Raw genomic sequence first — 21345 nt, forward strand, 5'->3', positions numbered from 1 at the left:
TATCTATAATAAATAAATAATTATGTTATTTTAACAAAATAAAAGCGGGTTTTTCCTCCTGGAAACTCGGGTTTTTCGTCCTGTAAATGCAAGAAAATCGACCGTAGAACCCACATTATTTCAGATATTAAAGATATTGTGTTAGGGTTAGGGACCACGAGATGGCATCACATTTGAGCCGTCTCTCTTCACTGTGTACCGCTTAATTAGTGATAGCCTTGGGCCATCTATCTCTGATTGGTACCAGTGGAGCTTGAACTGCCCACTCAGTCTCCAAAAGTTAGATAGAGCTAAATGGCCTCGCCTACTATAATGGAATAAAAAGGCGTTAGCTGATTTTTTTTTTATTTTTTTTTTTAACAAAATAAAATAATATTGACAAAAAATAGTTCACCACACACCAATAATAAACGTTTCATATCTCACAGAAATAACATGCATAAGGATACTAAAAATACACTGCCTTTTAAAAGGGCAGTGTCTGAATGACATAACGTGCAATGACAAGTGCAAACGAATATCGGTGTTAGATTGTAGGGCATTTTTTCATAATCTTAAGTGTTAATCAAACAATTCCAATTATTAACTATTCAATCAATGTCAAAATATAAGCTGTACACTTTAACATGTTGTATTGCATTTATATAATGTTGTAAGCATTGTTATTATTTATAAACACAAACAAAATTAAAATTTTTCATTTTTTTCTTGGGGCTGCTGCAGTGTCGCAGTGCTTATGTACGGGCTGTCACTGTTTCCTAATCAATATCACCTAATATAACATCTTTGGTTATTTAGAAAAATTTTGCCTGTCCTCTTTATTTGGTAATGCTTATTCTACATGGCAGTTCTCTAATTCTCCTTCCTGTTCTACTTCTTTTCTGTTGATACTTCTTATGCTGATGTACTTGTCTTGAATTCTGCTGAGGTTGCAACTTAAAAGACATTTTCTTTTCACAGTTTGCCCTGATTCTCTGATGAAAACAATGAGCTTTAGTTAACCAGGTAGCCAACAGCATTTACTCATCAACTGACTGCAAAAGTAAAAAGCAAAAACATCACATCTATTAATATACTCAGTTTTCTTTGCATGTCAGTGTCACACGAGGAATATCTTTCTTTATCTGGAAAAGTTTGAAAGGGTTGAATCCCCAAAATTGAAAAAAAAATTCCATCAAGGAATTCCATCCTTGCTATAATACACTCCCTTATGTGACATGTGTTAACAAGAATTCAGACCAACTTCTTCATGTAATATCATTTGGAGAATACCAATCACAGTAAATTCCCCAAAACTCTACTTTTCTTAGGAAATAATATCAGAGTGGGACCTCTTTGATCATCCTGATAAAGATATTTGGTCTGAATTAAAAGAATCCTCATAAATAGGAGTGGTACAGACCAGGATATCATCCTTACCTTTAATTTTTCCTATGATACTCTGTATCCTAAACCAAGGGTTTGGGATACAGAGCATAACAGAATGTCAGAAACATGCCACCTGACAGTAAAGAGCAAGAGAGATGGAATGATGAAAAGAAAATGCAAATGATCAATATTGAACAGAATATACATTGTTGGGATATGATACATATCCCAACAATGTTTGGTGGAAGCCCTTTTATATTGAGATGACAACAGTAAAGGAAGTGTCATAGGGGGATATTTAACTTACACATCTGTCTGACCTCACAATTTCATCATCACCGAACAGTTTAATTTACTTGCACTCTTCATAGATGGAATTGAATACCTCTGCCCTCCCAAGAGGAAAATCCATCAAAATACCTAGTGCCCTGAATGGAGTAGAGTTGATGACACCTTTATCTTTCTTGTGGAAGAAGAGAAGCCAAGAATCAAGCATCAAAATTGTCATGGAATCTGCCAAAACATGGATGATATCAAGATTCTGTTATGGATTATGGAAAGTCAGTGTATTTCTTTTAGCAAGAAGTATATTTGAAACCTGGCAAGATTCTACATTGCACGATACCTGTTTCATCTAAAAAGATAGGGGTTAAAGAAACCTTCCCATGAAGAAGTTGCCATTCTTGTGGGAAAACATATTCCTTTTCAACAAGTCCCATTAATGCTAACATAGAGGCAGTTGCATTCACCTTTGAGTAGAATTCTTTTAATTACAGTATGCTGCATCTATTTACCACACAATACAGATGGGGAATTTAAATTTTCACAGTACTTTGTGGAATAATGCACAGTAACATCAGGGGAAGAGTTGTGGAATGCATACGTGAATAGCCTATCTTTCCTGAACATGAACATTCACTGTTTATTGGCCTAATAATTGCCATTACTCTTTCTACTATTGAAATAGCTGATAGAAAGCAACATTTATTATTTAAAATAAAGAGCCAATAGGCTTCAGGACTAGGCTTTGGACTATGTGCTTTAGCTTATACTAGTAGTCGCCGATGCTTTTATAGTTATTATATTCGGCATGAAACTCTTTGATTCCGATCTTTGAGTTTCTTATTTGGTTTTGAAACAATGTGGGATTTAATATCCCCTTAATTTAAATAAAAGCAACATTTATTATTATTATTGCATGGGCACCTCCATGAAACCAAAGACTCATTGCAGGAAACCTGAACTCTCCACACAATATCAATCATACCTTTCTTTGAACCCATTAACAGACACCACACTCAAAACTTACTATGGCAACACATTCCATTCATTCACCACTCTCCAAGTGAAAAATATAGTCCAGACAACGCGAAAGAAGAAGAGCCACAACACCCAGAAAACGGTATGTGCAAATTTCTTGTCCTCTATGCTACATATATTTATTGATAAATATACATCTACAATGCCCTAAGAATCCGTGAGAAAAGAGCCAATGGCATTTAAACTGGGGCACTTCTAAACAGAAGCAGGCAAATAGCTGTAAATATAATAATGTAGAAAATTGTTATTGTAAGTTAAAGCATTATTCTAATTATTATTTTTTAATGAGATGACCTTCTGGAAAATTTAAATTTCTGATGAAATATATTTTAAACAGCTGATTATCACAGAAAGAAATGAGGACAGTTATTTATCAGCTGGTGAAATTCCACTACCCAGGTTATATTTCTTCATGTCTTTAGTATTCTTTATAACTGGTTTGGCATGGATTTTTGTGTTAAAAAGAAAACAGTAAGTTTGTTTGAATATTACCTTAAATGTTAGATTTGTATTGAAATTGTTAAAAGCATATTCTTTATTGTATCATTGGCTTTTGCTGTACATTTGAAAGAATGATGTGCACTTTTGCTTGAAAACACCCAAATTCAAATCTTGCGAGGAGTATTTTCTTAGCTTTCATGAATAAAGTTTGCAAATCTTTACCACTAGTAAGAGACTTTTTTTTGTCCATCTTGCAAACTCAAATTTTTCTTGCCACAAGATGTTGGCCAGTGAATATATGATGTTGACAGATCTGATACACTCGTTTCATAGTCCTAAGTGTTAATTCTAAACAATTTAAGCAGTGTCTCATTTTCTTGTTCATTCACACTTTCTTTCATACCATACCAATTTACAATGAAGGTAGCACACTTTGTCTCTTTTTCATTTAAAAAAAAAATTCCTTTCTTTCATAAGGTATTCCCTGACGGGACCTTTATCGGGATGATGAGTGGCTCTGTTCAGCGGTAGGATGTGCCTCTCATTGGGTAGAACCACTGCTGAGTATCTTTGAGTGATTGATAGTTAATGAGTTGAGTCACTCATGGAGGATAGAGTGATCTGGGGAATCAGCTAGTTTTTGGAGATGATCCTTTACTCATACCAAGGTTGAAACTGGTCTGGGTAGTGGCCCTTTTCATAATACATAGCATTATACATACCCAAAAGAATGTGCTTTGCATTATGGGTTACTAAGGCAATCAGTGTGAAGCCATCAGCTTTTGTATACAAATAACCTAGTCGTGAAGAAACTTCACCTGCAAACTTTATTCGGTTATTCTTGGATAAAGGAATGAAACAAGGATATAATTTCTTAAAATTTTAAGTTTAATTTAGGTAAGCTTATAGTGAGAAGTATAAAGAGTTGTGTTTTCTTCCTAATTTTGATGATCTGATAACTCATTTGGTGTTCTTACGCTCATTTTCAATTGTTTATTCATCACAGATAATACAATTTTCATTCTGAATTCTTTTGGCAATATAAATAGAAATTTCATTTAAAATTGAAAATTTTGTTTATATATATATTTTTTCAAATGGAGTACAATAAAAAAAAAATAAAAACTGATTAAACAGAATATAATTAAATAAGTGATAAATTTTCGCTAATTAAAATTTATTTATAAATGTAACTTATTTACAAATAGATTATTTTAAAAAATTTTGTTTATCAAATATAATCAGTTGTAAATTTTTTAGTCTTGAACTTGATCTCGAATTCATCATCTAAGGCTAGACTTGGCCTCATATTTGTTGAGTCTCAAAACATAGAGCCTTCCCAAATCCTACTTAGAACATGTACGATTATATTATGATTGAAAGCACAAAGAATTTATAAAAAATACGTGAAGATTATTTTTTACCACAAAAGTAGTTTCAGATTTAACCATGTGGAGAGTTTTTCTCTCCTCATGTCTTGTTTTAAAGCATCGTAATTTCTTTCTCTCTGTATTCCTGTTTCACAGAAAGGGAAAAATAAAAAGAATGGAACAATAGAATTAATGTCTGGTTGAGAGGCCATTTGTTGTCCTACATATATCCATGCACCTATGTATTTTTGCAACTTAGCATTTCTGGCTTTAAACCTAGTGAACAATTGTAATTGATTTATAAAAGATGGGGGATCTGGCAAATATAAACTGTGTTTGATCAGTTACTTTCTAGTTGAATGTAAATGTTCTTAAATATAACTTTATCATGTGAAGACAGGAGCCTGAAAGTTGATAGAACAGTGCTGTCTGCAAGTTTTCATTACTTGTATAGCTTGTTTATTGAAAATTCTAGTAAACATCCCATTATCCTCAAATCTGAAAGTGATTGTGCATTTCACATACAGGGGAAAGCGAACATTTCACAAGATCATCATTCTGCACTCCTCAATGCTCTGACTAACTCACCTTCAGTCGAAAGTGACCAGATGAAGGTTCCTCATGTCATGGATAGGAATTGAACCCAAGTCTTTCTGACCGAAGGGTTTTGTCTGTACCAACTGAGCTACGGAGGCTGGTGTTGTCTCTTATGCATTGCTAATTGTAAAAGCATGAAGGAAAAGGTGACATCAAGAATCAGTGAACTAGAAGTGCTTAAGGATTTTAGTGTGGAGGATGTCAGTGACAAGTGAAAGAAGGCCAGAGTAAACAGCACCTATCTAACTCAGAATTTATTTATTTCTGTGTGTAGAGAGTTTATGATGGTAGAATGATCACGACTTGATGAAAATAAGTGTAATCAAAATATTATTTAAGTCAATGGTACAGGCGAAGACAACATATCTATATCTTCTGACAGTCTGCATCAAGATGCTACTTTAATTCCAGTTACAAATAAGTTGCCCATTTTTACTCTGTCCTGTCAAGTGTCATTTCGATCTATGGTTGGCTGTTATGGATCTCTATCTGTTTGTCTTCATTTCATTCATTTCTTCAAAACTTCATTTCTCTTCTTCTGAATCCATGAGATCTTCACTGCTCTTCTATATGCCCACATGTCAAAAGCATCATTTCTTTTGATCATGTTTCTGCTCCATAGAAAAAAGACCAAATAAAACAGTTAATCATTCTAGCAAACATGATAAAGATATCAATGTCTTTGAACATGGTTATGTATGTGGCGAAGAGGTGGAAAAATATGCTTTGGGTTTGGACCTTTTGAGTATGTCTAGGGAGGAAACAGAGAAAGCTCTAGAACAATACCAAATAGATTGCATATCTAATTATAAGAATAGGCTAGGTGGTAATTTATTATGTCTATACGCAAATGCCAGGAGCATCAGAAACAAAGGGATTGAGTTTGTTGCTTTATTGAATATGATGTGGCCTAAGATTGTTGGCATTAATGAAACCTAGCTATCAGATATGCGAATTAGGATCAAATTGTAATGGGTATACTATTTTTAGGAATGACAGAAGAGATAGGAGATGAGGACGACTACTAATGATATCAGATAACATAATGAAATAAATGGTAGAGTGTTGCTACAGACCTGACAGCTTAGTTGCAGGGGACAAAGAAATGCATTACCATTTTAGCCTTATGGGTACCAAATGAGTAATCATTATGGTTGATTTTAATTTTCCAAAAGTTGATTGGGTAGAAGAGAAATTTCATTATCAGAAAGAAGAGGAATTTATTGAATTGTTGCAAGACAACTTTCTCAAGCAGCATGTGAAAGAAGGAACTCAAAGTCAGTGTTGGATTTGCTCATGGCATCAGAAGGGGGTCTCTGTTAAGAATATGGTTATTTTGCCACCAATTGGTGACAGTGATCATGCTGTGCTTTCTTGGGAAGTATCTAATTGTATTGATTCTCTGATTAAAACAGGTTATATGCTGAACTACAAAGCAGGAAATTATGATCAATTTAGGAGAATACTATCTTTGATCTTGTGATATCTGTTACTGAATGGGAAAAATGTCTGCAATGCACGGGGAAATCTTTGAGAAAGTGCTTAAATGAGGTGGTATCTAAATGTAACCCTAGCGTTCGAAGAATAAATAGGTTGGGAGTGAAATGGATCTGCAACCTTATTAAGCAAGAGATCCACAAGAAGAAGATGAGGAAAGAATATCATGAGAATAAGAGTGAGCGTGGTTATGAAATACATGGGTGGTCTGAAAAGTTCTTGGCCTAACAATGAAAAAACGAATTTATAATTTCACAGTTATTTTTATTATTCAACATAATCTCCCTTAAGACTAATACATTTATTCCAGTGATGCTCCAGCGCTATTATCTTGTCCCTGTAGTGGTTCTCAGTAAGATCTGCAAAATACCCCTCTATAGCTGCAATCACCTCTTGATTTGAAGAAACACTCTGACCAGCGAGGAAGAATTTTAGTTTTGGGAAGAGATAGAAGTCAGAGGGAGCCAAATCTGAGGTATAGGGTGGATGTTCGAACAACTCATAGTGCAGATCCCTTTATTTTCCCATTGCCACAACACCTTTGTGGTCAGGTACATTGTCCTGATGAAAGATGATTTTTTTTTTCTTCTGCAAAGTGGGTCTTTTCGAACAAATTTTTTCGTCTAGTCTGTTAAAAGATCAAAATAATATTCCCCAGTTATTGTTTTACCCTTTTCAAGATAATTAATAAACAAAATGCCTTTAGCATCCCAAAACTGATGCCATGACGTTGTATTCTTTGGTGCGGAACAACCAGCATCTGTCCAATGTTTAGACTGCTGTTTGGATTCTGGTGTATACTGGTGAATCTAAGTCTTATTCATAGCAATAAATCGACACACAAAATCAGTTTTGTGTGTCGATTTATTACTATTCAGAGATTTTCATGCGAGTGTGTTTTTGATCTGTGCTGCACGCATCTTGTGCAAAGCTTTTCATTTGCAATTCTTCATGCAAAATATATCCTACACGTTCTTTTGAAATGCCTATAATCTCAGTAATTTCACTCACTTTGACTTCCAGGTCATCAAATACCATATCGTGCACTGTTCACGATCAATGATTTCTGGTGTTGTTACACTTTTTTGGACGTCCTTCATGTGGATCATCTTCAAGGCTGGTACGGCCACGTTTAAACTCTGCAGCCCATTTTTTAATTGTTGAAGGAGAAGAGTGCCCATAAACTTTTATGAACTTCAAATAAATTTCTTTTGCCGTTAAACCTTCTTTTACAAAAAATTTTATAACCTTACGATACTCAATTTTATCCATTTCAAGGGATAAAGACAACACTTTGGCTTCTGACAGCTGTATAAGAAAAAACTATGTGATAGAATGACTTACAATTTCACATCAATGTTTATGACAGATGTATGAACTTTGAAAAAAAAAATCTTGCCAATAGTGTTGCTATCTATGGTCAAGGCCAAGAACTTCTCAGACCACCCTCATATTCAATAACTGAGGCATTTAGCTTTTTGCATAATACTCATACTTTTCTAGCCTGAGCTTTATATACATGGGTGGTCTGAAACATTCTCAGCCTCAACCATAGATGGCAACACTATCGGCAAGATTTTTTTTTTTTCCAAGTATGTACATCTGTTGTAAGCATCGATGTGAAATTGCAAGTCATTCTATCAAGTAGTTTTTTTCTTATACAGCTGTCCGAAGCCAAAGTGTTGTCTGTATCCCTTGAAATGGATAAAATTGAGTATCATGAGGTTATAAAATTCATTGTAAAAGATGGTTTAAACCCAAAAGAAATTCATTCGATGTTCATAAAAGTTTCTGGGCTGCTGAGTTTAAACTTGGCTGTACCAGTCTTCAAGATAATCCATCTGAAGGACATCCAAAAAATGTAACAATACCAGAAATCATTAATCAAATACACAATATGATATTGGATGAACAGCGAGTCAAAGTGCGTGAAATTGCTGAGACTATTGGCATTTCAAAAGGACATGTAGGATATATTTTGCATGAAGAATTGCAAATGATAAAGCTTTGCGCAAGATGGGGTACCGAGCTTGCTCACAGGATCAAAAATGCACTCCATGAAAATCTCTGAACAGTGCTTGGAGTGTTTTAACAAGAATAAAACTGATTTGTGCATCGATTTATTAGTATGGATGACACTTGGATTCACCATTACACACTAGAATCCAAACAGCAGTCAAAACAGTGGACAGAAGTCGGCTGTTCAGCACCAAAGAAGACAAAGTTGGTTCCATCAGCAGGAAAGGTCATGGCATTGCTGTTTTGGGATGCTAAAGGCATTTTGTTTATTAATTATCTTGAAAAGGGTAAAATAATAACCGGGGAATATTATTCTGATCTTTTAACCAGATTAGACGAAAAAATTCGTGAGAAAAGACCTGGTTTGCAGAAGAAAAAAAATCATCTTTCATCAGGACAATGCACCTGCCCACAAAGGTGTTTTGGCAATGGAAAAATTAAGAGGGATCTCTACTATGAATTGTTGGAACATGCACCCTATTCCCCAGATTTGGCTCCCTCTGACTTCTGTCTCTTCTATCTATCTCTCCCAATGGCTTCAACAGACCTTTAAGGCCCACAACCTTCCAAGCATGCTTGGATTTCGTAACCGAAGTACGAGGATAGGATGGTCACCCCTATGCCTGTAAGTATTCCTGACTGTATCCCTGTGTGTTCACGAGGCCGGTTTGCCTGCTTGCGGGATGAAAAACCCCAGATAAACTGGCGGAAAAAACCCTGCTGTCCATGCCCAAGACCGGCTAACTTGGCTATGGCTAAGGAAGATCCTTAAGCTCCTCATATTGGCGACGGGAATCGAACCTAGGACACTTCATTTACATCATTATGACAGCATTTACGTAATTTTATCATAATTTTCTGTAATATAATACTCAAAAGTGCACCTGTGATCTTAAACTAGCTTTGTAAATAATAACAGGTACAACATATGCATTTTTGGAAATTATGGAGACAACTACCGTGTTTGAATAAAAACTTTAGTTTAATATTACTAAAATTTTACAATTCGACGTTTCGACCTTTATGTCAAGGTCATCTTCTGGAGCGTACAAATATACACAAGAAACAAGCTATACTACAATCATACTGGTTCATTAAAGACACTGACTAACCGCTACCACAATTGTTGGCCTGACCTCTGGTGAAAAAAAAAAAAAAAAAAAAAATTATACATCAACGCTAGAGTCCTATTATTTGTGTTGTCTACTATATACATATATTAACATCATTCCAGCCAGCTGGAGTGGGATGGTTTCTAATACTAGAGGATTGGCTAGAGTCCTGACTTATGTTGAATCTTTCATATTAGGTTGGCTGAATGTGTGCCATCCAGATCCTTGGAATTTTCATACCATCTTTATTGTTGATATTTGGGTGGTTTATCAGGATTTTGCAGGATTCTTTAAATTTTCTTTCGTACCATGTTTTTGTGCGGTGTAAGGAGCAGGTGTGCTTTTCCAGTTGATTTAGTGTAAGGTGTTAAGTGCATGGTCTGAGAGGCCTGCTTCACCATAATGGTTATATTTACTGTGTCTAATGTGTTCTTTCTTGTGTATAGGGATTGTCCGTCCTGTTTCACCAATGTACGGTAAGTTACAGGTGCAGCGGATGCAATAGACTCCAGGATGTGCTAATGGGAGGAGAGGATCCTTAGAGGAGCTGAATATGGTTTTAAGTTTAGTGGGTGGTTTAAAGGTGGCATTGAGGTTATAATGTTGTAGGATTCTGTTGATTTTTTCTGATAACCCTTTAATATATGGGATGGCTATGGTTTTACTGTAATCTAGATTCATTTTTTGTTGTGGTTTTATAGAGTATTTTATTGACAGTATTTTTGTTATAGCCATTGTTTATGAATGTGTCACTAATGATTTTTAGTTCTTGTTTCAGGCCTTGCTGGTTAGAGCAAATAGTTGTGGCTCTGTTTTTAAGGGTGTTTATGACTCCATATTTTTGTGCCTGGTGGTGGTATGAATTTGCATGTATGTATTGGCCCATGTGTGTCAGTTTTCGGTAGACCGTGAAGGATAGACTGCCTGAAGGAAGACGTGTAACTAGCGTGTCTAGGAACGGGAGCGAATTTTGGTTTTCGATTTTGATGGTAAATTGTATGCGTTCGTGTTGTTTGTTTAGGTGGCTGAGGAATGTGTTTAGCGTTTGTCGCCCGTGCGGCCAGATCGCGAACACGTCATCAACGTATCTGAGCCAGATTGTCGGTCGAAGCATGGCGGAATCAAGAGCCTTATGCTTAAAGGTTTCCATGTAGAAGTTTGCGATTGGGGGGGGGGGATAATGGTGAGCCCATGGCTGTACCTTCCTTTTGTAGGTAGAATTTGTTTTGCCACACGAAGTAACCGGACTTTAGTATGTGGGCAAAGAGGGCCGTAATGTCGGGCGGAAATTTGTTCTGTAGTAGGAGAATTGTGTCATTGATGGGGACATTAGTGAAAAGGGCAGAAACGTCAAAACTGACTAATAAGTCGTCTTTGTCGAGTGTTATGTTTTTGATTTTGTTTATAAAGTGTTGTGTGTTTTTTATGTAGGAGGGGGAATGACCTACCAACTCCTTGAGTGTTGCCGCTAATTTCTTGGCTAGGTGGTAATTGGAACTGTCTTTTCCTTCTACTATTAGTCGAAGGGGCACATTTTGTTTGTGTATTTTCGGAACCCCATATATTCTGAGGGGGGGGGCGTAGTGGGGTTTGAGTTTTTTAACTGTGTCTGGTGGCCACGAAGTGACGGACTTTAGTAGTTTTTCTGTTTTGTCCTTTATCCTTTTTGTTGAGTTATAATTTACCATTTTATATGTGTTGTTATCGGCTACTAGTTGGTTCATTTGCAGTATGTATGTTGATCTGTCAAGGACAACAGTGGCACTGCCTTTATCAGCTTTCGTTATTATTATGTTTTGTTTGGCTTTTAATGATTTAATTGCTGCTAATTCTGTTTTCGTCAGGTTGTTCTGTATGGTTTTCTTGGTATTTAGGACATTACTGGTTTCTAGTCGTATTTTGTCTGCTATGTTGTTAGGTAGGGATCTGATGCCTCTTTCAATGTGGTAGATAAAATCCAATTTGTTTACCTTTTTCGGCACTATTGCGTAGTTCAGTCCTTTATTCAGCAGCGTGAGTTCGCCGTTGTTCAGGGTGGGCTTGATATGTTAATCACATGGTTATTGCTTGTCGGTGGTTTGTCAACATAAGTCAACATGGTTATTACTTGTCAACATAAGTCAGGACTCTAGCCAATCCGCTAGTATTAGAAACCATCCCACTCCAACTGGCTGGAATGATGTTAATATATGTATATAGTAGACAACACAAATAATAGGACTCTAGCGTTGATGTATAATTTTTTTTTTTTTTTCACCAGAGGTCAGGCCAACAATTGTGGTAGCGGTTAGTCAGTGTCTTTAACGAACCAGTATGATTGTAGTATAGCTTGTTTCTTGTGTATATTTGTATGCTCCAGAAGATGACCTTGACATAAAGGTCGAAACGTTGAATTGTAAAATTTTAGTAATATTAAACTAAAGTTTTTATTCAAACATGGTAGTTGTCTCCATAATTTCCAAAAATACATTCGGATCACCATGCAAGCCTAAAAGAAAGGATTCAGATCATCCATGGAAATGATACCCACAAGCGCTGCAATCGCTATGGTAAGCTAAAGATTCGTATTTCTCTCCTGATCAATCGGCTGGCCTTTTTAAAAAGATGCAGAGACAATAACCTCATTCCGATATGCATCAGGCTAAAAAAGAAATTTACGTCCACTAAGGCACTCCATATCTATGACCGCACAGAAAAAGCAATGCTTAGAGAACAGATCCAAACAGCCCGCCGAAACCTAGCTACAACACAAAATCTAGTTTCTAAATTACAATCAGAACTATCGAACTATTTAATCCAGACATTCTACAAGCACTTGAAAGAATTACTGACAATTCGACCAAGCATACCCTGGAAAGGAATAAAGAAAAACTCAAGAAAAAATTCCACAGGTTGAAACAACGGCAAAACATGGCGGCCAATCAGAGGACTTCCTCTCCGAGAAACAACAATGAACAACAAACAAGGGAGACAAGGAGCGACCAACCACCGACAAGCAATAACCATGTGATTAACATATCAAGCCACACCCTGAACAATGGTGAACCCACGCTGCTGAATAAAGGACTGAACTACGCAATAGTGCCGAAAAAGGTAAACAAATTGGATTTTATCTACCACATTGAAAGAGGCATCAGATCCCTACCTAACAACATAGCAGACAAAATACGACTAGAAACCAGTAATGTCCTAAATACCAAGAAAACCATACAGAACAACCTGACGAAAACAGAATTAGCAGCAATTAAATCATTAAAAGCCAAACAAAACATAATAATAACGAAAGCTGATAAAGGCAGTGCCACTGTTGTCCTTGACAGATCAACATACATACTGCAAATGAACCAACTAGTAGCCGATAACAACACATATAAAATGGTAAATTATAACTCAACAAAAAGGATAAAGGACAAAACAGAAAAACTACTAAAGTCCGTCACTTCGTGGCCACCAGACACAGTTAAAAAACTCAAACCCCACTACGCCCACCCCCCCAGAATATATGGGGTTCCGAAAATACACAAACAAAATGTGCCCCTTCGACCATAGTAGAAGGAATAGACAGTCCCAATTACCACCTAGCCAAGAAATTAGTGGCAACACTCAAGGAGTTGGTAGGTCATTCCCCCTCCTACATAAAAAAAAAACAACACTTTATAAACAAAATCAAAAACATAACACTCGACAAAGACGACTTATTAGTCAGTTTTGATATTTCTGCCCTTTTCACTAATGTCCCCATCAATGACACAATTCTCCTACTACAGAACAAATTTCCGCCCGACATTACGGCCCTCTTTGCCCACGTACTAAAGTCTAGTTACTTCGTGTGGCTAAACAAATTCTACCTACAAAAGGAAGGTACAGCCATGGGCTCACCATTATCCCCCTCCCAATTGCGAACTTCTACATGGAAACCTTTGAGCAAAGGGCTCTTGATTCCGCCATGCTTCGACCGACAATCTGGCTCAGATACGTTGACGACGTATTCGCGATCTGGCCGCACGGGCGACAAACGCTAAACACATTCCTCAGCCACCTAAACAAACAACACGAACGCATACAATTTACCATCAAAATTGAAAACCAAAATTCGCTCCCGTTCCTAGACACGCTAGTTACACGTCTTCCTTCAGGCAGTCTATGATTCACGGTCTACCGAAAACCGACACACATGGGCCAATACATACATGCGAATTCATACCACCACCAGGCACGAAAATATGGAGTCATAAACACCCTTAAAAACAGAGCCACAACTATTTGCTCTAACCAGCAAGCCCTGAAACAAGAACTAAATATCATTAGTGACACATTCGTAAACAATGGCTATAACAAAAATACTGTCAATAAAATACTCTATAAAACCACAACAAAAACGAATCTAGATTACTGTAAAACCATAGCCATCCCATTCATTAAAGGGTTATCAGAAAAAATCAACAAAATCCTACAACATTATAACCTCAATGCCACCTTTAAACCACCCACTAAACTTAAAACCATATTCAGCTCCTCTAAGGATCCTCTCCTCCCATTAGCACATCCTGGAGTCTATTGCATCCGCTGCACCTGTAACTTACCGTACATTGGTGAAACAGGACGGACAATCCCTATACGCAAGAAAGAACACATTAGACACAGTAAATATAACCATTATGGTGAAGCAAGCCTCTCAGACCATGCACTTAACACCTTACACCAAATCACCTGGAAAAGCGCACCTGCTCCTTACACCGCACAAAAACATGGTACGAAAGAAAATTTAAAGAATCCTGCGAAATCCTAATAAACCACCCAAATATCAACAATAAAGATGGTATGAAAATTCCAAGGATCTGGATGGCACACATTCAGCCAACCTAATATGAAAGATTCAACATAAGTTAGGACTCTAGCCAATCCGCTAGTATTAGAAACCATCCCACTCCAACTGGCTGGAATGATGTTAATATATGTATATAGCAGACAACACGAATAATAGGACTCTAGCGTTGATGTATAATTTTTTTTTTTTTTTTTTTTTTTTTTTCCACCAGAGGTCAGGCCAACAATTGTGGTAGCAGTTAGTTAGTGTCTTTAACAAACCAGTATGATTGTAGTATAGCTTGTTTCTTGTGTATATTTGTACGCTCCAGAAGATGACCTTGACATAAAGGTCGAAACGTCGAATTGTAAAATTTTAGTAATATTAAACTAAAGTTTTTATTCAAACACGGTAGTTGTCTCCATAATTTCCAAAAATTCATTCGGATCACCGTGCAAGCCTAAAAGAAAGGTACAACATATCTTTCCTATGAAGGAAAAGTGATCATTTTCAAAATACATGTGTATTCAATAACTGAAACACCTCATTTTCTGAATTAGTTCAGATGTATGTGTGTGTGTGTGTGTGTGTGTGTGTGTCTCCCATCTGAATGGGTGTCTAAGTGTGCAGAAAAATACTGAACAGTTTGGAGAATAAATATTCTTAAATATGGTGCCCTTTCTCCCTAAACCATCCTATTCCAGTTTTGTAAATATTAATATTCCATCAACAGAACCTGTAGTATCTAAATAATAAAGAATATAACTTTTTAAATGACACAGAAATTCAGAAGCTCTCAGACCGATAAAATATTATTTTCACTGTATAAGAATGAAAATACGAAAATCTAATTAAAATCTTAATAAATATTACATAAATACATAAAAAACAATTTTGTGAAATTTATCTTTCACTGCATTTACTTTTCATATATCGGTATCAATGCAATATCATTTCAATTTTCTAAAGAATAACTTTTTTCAGTGAATTTTTATCATGATGAATTTTTCCACAATGAACAGTTCGTGCACAGAAATTTTCCTTGTGATGAATTGTCCATAAACTGAAGTAGTCAGGGAAATCAAGAATGCTACTGATATTCATCACTTACAAAATGATTTGAATAGACTGGAAATTTGGGCAAATGAAAATGGCTATCAGTTTAATGTTAGTAAGTGTAAAGTTGCGCAATTTGGCATGATTAAATTTCCAGTGGCATGTTATGTTAGCGGGGTTATGCTACAAGAAACTGAGGAGGCAAGGGATCTTGTCGTATTAGTGGATAGGAAGTTGAAGTTCAGAGGTCACATAGCAAAGTTTCAAATACAACTCAGAGGATAATTTTGATGTTGAAGTGAACTTTGGCATATAAGGAAGTCATTTTGCCTCCTTATAAGGTCTTGATAAAACTACACTTGAATTATTGTGTAGATTTGTTCTCCCGGATTCCAAGGAGATAAAGAAGCTGTGGAAAGGGTGCAAAGAAAAGTTACAAAGATTATATCTGGATTATAGGATTTAGATTATGAGAACAGATGGTGAGTGTGTGGATTACAGACTCTTGTTAAAGGGGAAAGAGGGGTAATATGATAGAGGTCTATATACTTTTGAATGGGTATTGTAGGATAGTGTCTGATGACATTTTTCATTATATGGAAGGTGGGGAGAGAACACGGGGGCATCCATGGGAGTTAAGTTTGTTCAGTCAAGAAAGGTGTAAGGGCCAGGTTTTGCTCTCACAGAGCAGTGAGTGAGTGGAATAGTTTGCCTTTAGGGTGATTAGTGCATCTGGTGTGAATGAACTTAAGGGAAGGTACAACAGCTGGTTTGGGCAATTTTTAGCCTCTCTTGAGAAGTCCTTGACTCCCTGGAGGTCTCAAATGATAATAATAACTCATCTAGTTTTTTATTTTAGTTTTGTTTATTTTTTTTATGTTAGTATAGTCTTCATTCTGTTCTAGGTTGATTTTTGAATTTTCTTTTCGAACCTCTATAATTAAATGTCCTAAATATGTATAACAGTTAACTTGTTCCTTAAGGATATTGACAGAAGAAAGTTGAAATATTTTGGACACATTAAAAAGATGGAAGGAGGATTTCTCAGAACAATAGAAAGTAAAATTCCTGGAAAAAGAGGAATGGGTAGACCATCATTGAGATGGATGGATGATGTGTCTGGAGTGACTGAGCTTCAGAGAGTTGAGGCCTCCAGAAAAGTATACAACAGGACTACATGGCAATGTCTGGTGTGTCACATTGCTGAGCATCTGAGTGACCAATGAACAGATGGATGGATGTTGACTTGTTCTATAATTTGATTTTCTATTTTAATTTTAACTTTGGGTTATATTTTTTTCTCTGCTTACTATCGTAACTGAAGTTTTTTTGGAAATTAATGTAAGGTCATATTTTTTACTCTGTGTATTTATTTACTCTAATTTCTGCAAGCCTTTTTCTTTCTCAGCAATCCATACAGTATCATCTGCATAATGAAGATTTTTATTTCTTCTTCCTAATTTTACTCCCTCCAATCCTTCCATATTTCTTAAAATTTCTTCGGTGGAAAAATTGGACAAAAATGGAGGAATCGCATATACCTGCCTAATACAGTTTTATATTTGGAAATTGTCTGGCAGTCCATTGTTGATTTATATGTTTGCAGTTTGGTTCCAATATATGTAGACTATCAGTCTTATGTCATTCCTCTTTTTTTTATTAATGTTTCTATTAATTTTTTGATGGTTAACACTATCAAGCATGGTCAACATAGGTCTGAAAACAGTGACAAACTGGTTTCATGTTAATAAACTTACTCTCAATGCTGAAAAAACAAAATTTATAATTTTTAAACTCAGAAATACACCTGTTAGTAAAACCAATTTTTTTTATCTGTATATTCCTGCATAACTGGAATTGTAAAAGTAGTCTAAATTGTAACTGCATGGAGATAGAAAACATGAATACTATAACCTATTTAGGATTAAAAATTGATAGCAACTTATGCTGGAAACCACATTATGGAAGTATGCAACCGAGTAAGATTTATGCTATGTTGTGTGTTCTTTTTAAAAAGATTCTTAACTGTGACAATGTTAAGAATATATTTTGCCTGGATACAAGCTGTTATACAGTATGGTATACTAAGCTGGAGAGGAACATAATCACACTACACCACACTAACACCACTAATCTTTCTTTACAAAATAAATTAATATGAATTTTAAGTAACAGTAGATTTAAAGAAATACAGTGAATGCCAAATATACTCCATTAAATATCTTACCACAGGCAATTATATATTTACAGTATTACTAGTACATAAGCTTTAGAAAAGATACTTCTGCAGAAAAACGAGGCTTAAAATATTTAATTTCAAAAGTACAAAAAGAAATAATACACACACACTATATTTATTTGGCTCCAAAATTTTTAATGTCTTATCTCTCTTAATACAAAATGAGACCAATGTGAACACATAAAGAAAGTTGATTAGGGAGTACTTAATTTTTATAATATTGAAAATTTCTTGAGAATAAGAGCGTAAAATGAGAAGTTAACCAATGAAAAATCATCAGTTAATTAGTGTTTTTATTTGGTGTGTGTATGCATGCGAACACACACATAACTGTTATCCCCTATATCAGGCCTGCACAACTTGATTGTCTTTGAGGGCCAAACCCAACTTGGACCACCTGACCAAGGGCCAGATCACTTCGGACCTTGAATCTTAGACTAGTCCACTGCAGCTATACTTAAGTAAATTTGTTAGTAGGTTTACAGTAAATACTAATTAATATGCATATTTATATTTTTTAGAGAATTACCATTAAAATTATAATCAAAATTATTTACAAACAGATATAGCTGCAAAATTTCTCAATAAAAACCACTTAAATATAAACACAAAGTTTACTAATAATTTCACTGAGAATATCACACTTATTTTCAGTGAAATATCAGTGACTGAATGTCACAATGTGACACATTGCATTTCTTTGTTGCCACTATTTTATCAAAGTTTGGTATCATGTTTGAAGTGGCTGTTCTTAATATGACCTCTAAATTGATATCACTTAAAGATGAACGGTGTTTGGTTTTGTTCAAGTTCATGACCGAAAATGTTTGTTCACAAGTATATATGCTCCTAAACATACAAAATACTTGGTAGGCAGTATCCAACAAACTTTTAAATTTATCCTGATCCAGAATAGAATAAAACTGTTGTAAAGTACTCTCCCTATGCTTGACCCGATAGTTTTCAGAACACTGGAGATCAATAACTTCCATCTGGAGTTCGACAGATAGATTTCCTGCTTTGACAGAAAATGGATCCTCAATCACTTTTATGCGGACTTTGTCTTCATTACTTAATGGCATTCTTTTCTGAAACTCCTCACTTAGAGTTGATATGTGCTTCTTATATTTCCCATCTACCATTGAATGATATTCTGATGGAATATTCTGTCGACAAGTTAAGAAATGTGACATATTCCCCTTAGCAAGTTGATTTTCAAACAAACTTAATTTCGTTAAAGATACCAAGCAATTTTATAAGCTAGGTTTTAATCCTTTTTCCCAAGTGGAGCAAACAGACAAATAAGTCAAGTTTGCACCTGAACGTAGGCACAATAAAAAATAAATAAATAAATAAAAATGAAAAACTTTCTACAAACTTGATTTTATTTTGAATGCCTTTATAAGAGACATTAACTGAAAAACAAACTTATTTTTTCCTTGAAGCTGAAAGCTAAGGTCATTCAAGTGACCCAAAATGTCACACAAGAAAAATAAATCATGATTCCATTCTTCATCCATTATTTCTGAGAATTTTTCCATATCTTCTTGAGATTCCAAAAATTCAACTAGTTCATTTTTAGAGCGACAAAGCGTGACTCAACCAACATACATCAGTGTGGTATAGTAGATCCCCGTACTCAGCATCATTTTCTTCTAGAAATGCCTGAAACATTCTGTGTTTCAAACCCCGAGCTCGAATATAGTTGACCAGAGCAACTACTACTTTAATCACATGATCAAACTGCAAAACTTGGAACATAACACCTGCTGATGAATTAGGTAGTGAAATTTTGTCAATGGTTTGCCTGCATACTGTTCAATAAATGTTAAAGCACCAACATTTTTTCCACACATAGATGGGGCACTATCAGTGCAAACTGCTACTAAATTCTTGAAATTTAAGGATAGTTTTTTGGTTACACACTTCTTTACATTTTCTGCGATCTCCTTTCCTGTTGTTCTTCCTTTCATTGAACACAAACCAGCAAGCTCCTCTGTCAACTCAAAATTCTTATTAACTCCTCTTACATATATTAAAAGCTGTGCAGTATCTTTCACGTTAGTACTTTCATCCATAGCAAGCGAATAATAGACAAATTCACTTGCCGATTTTTGCAGGTTATCTTTAAGATCCTCGGCAATATCAGCCACCCTATGCTGAACAGTCATACGGGACAAACTGATATTTTCAAAATTATGTTTCTTATCAGGACTCAATTCGGAAACGGCAATCATCAGACACTTTTTATATCAACTCTCCCTCAATAAATGATTTGCCAGTACAAACTATTTCTTGTGATATTTTTAAGCTTACCTTTGTGGCACTTCATTTGCAGATGTCACTTTTTTAAAAGCTTGTTGCTTACTGCTAAGGACTTTCAATAACTTTGCTGCTTTTATTTGCTTTTTACTTGCATCCTACTTGCCAAGGTTAGGATGTTTCGATTCAAAATGACGTCTCAGATTGTACTCTTTCGGCACAGCAATAGATTCCTGGCAAACAATGCACACTATTTTGTCCTTAAACAATATAAAAAAATATTTGTTTGTCCACTCAGGGTTAAATGCTCGATGTTCCGAATCTATTTTACTCTTTTTACTTAAGCCCATTGTGTCAAGATTGATAATATTAATTACAAAAAACTAATGATAAAAAGCTCACAATGATGCAAGTTATGATAACAGTTATGTAATGTATTGCTCCAGCTACAACCAACCACTACACTGCCAAAGCCAGTCAAGGCACGGCCAACTTTGTGTAATATGATTCTTTCTCATTCGTAGACATCAAGTCGTTATCACGGAGATGTAACTTTGAATTTCCCTGCAGCAACGCTAGCGATAACAAAACCTCGAGGCTATTGTAATAATTTGTTATTAAATACAACAGTGGGAATAATTCCAAATGCAATTTATTGTCGAGTTGAAAGAAACATGATTGTGACATTAATCGCATGAACGTAAACATGCAGTCTTTGTAAAAATTTAATTCAATGATAGGAAAAAATTGTCTAATTTCATATTGCCCTGCATGATGAAATAATTTCAATCAGGCAGATGGGCCAAAATAAATAGCATTGCTGGCTGCATGCAGTCCTCAGTCCAATATTTTGGTGCACTGTGCTATTATGCACTGTATGTTGATTTTTGTAATTTTTATACATTTTATAACCCAGATGAACTTATGCTCTTGGGTTATACACTTTTTGTCATTGTTAAATTGTATGAAGTGTATTGCACTAAATAAATTTTGTTCCTTGCTAAAAAAAAAACAAAATACTTTTTCTGTAAAACAGATAAACATCTTACTGCATTTCTGTTTTCTAGTATCATTTTAATGGTGAAGATGCCCTTTGTTTCTCATAAACCATGTAACAGTCCTTGAAACGTTTCCATTCTTTTTTTAGTTTCAGTTTATCAGTTGCCATTTTATGTTATAAATGAAATTCTAATATGTTCAAAACAGTGTTTATTTTTTAACTGAGTCATTCTTTAGATAATTGAAATCCCAATGATG

The 21345-nt window shown here is 35.3% G+C and overlaps 1 protein-coding gene across 2 annotated transcripts in view; it reads left to right on the forward strand.

Moving 5' to 3' along the window:
* The window catches only part of LOC150107935 (protein GPR107-like), a 243791-nt gene that overhangs the window by 77148 nt on the left and 145298 nt on the right, over window positions 1-21345 (forward strand). Inside the window, exon 8 of one of the 2 annotated variants that reach the window (XM_090415461.1) lies at window positions 3026-3159. The exons of the other annotated variant lie outside the window; for it this stretch is intronic. Within the exon in view, the coding sequence (XP_090271587.1) occupies window positions 3026-3159 (134 nt within the window). The remainder of the gene's footprint in view (window positions 1-3025; window positions 3160-21345) is intronic. 2 annotated transcript variants of the gene reach the window in all.

This window comes from Typopeltis vanoorti, chromosome 3 (assembly GCF_054136105.1).
Source record: "Typopeltis vanoorti isolate ZY-2024b chromosome 3, IOZ_Tvanoo_1.0, whole genome shotgun sequence".
Classification (NCBI taxonomy): domain Eukaryota; kingdom Metazoa; phylum Arthropoda; class Arachnida; order Uropygi; family Thelyphonidae; genus Typopeltis; species Typopeltis vanoorti.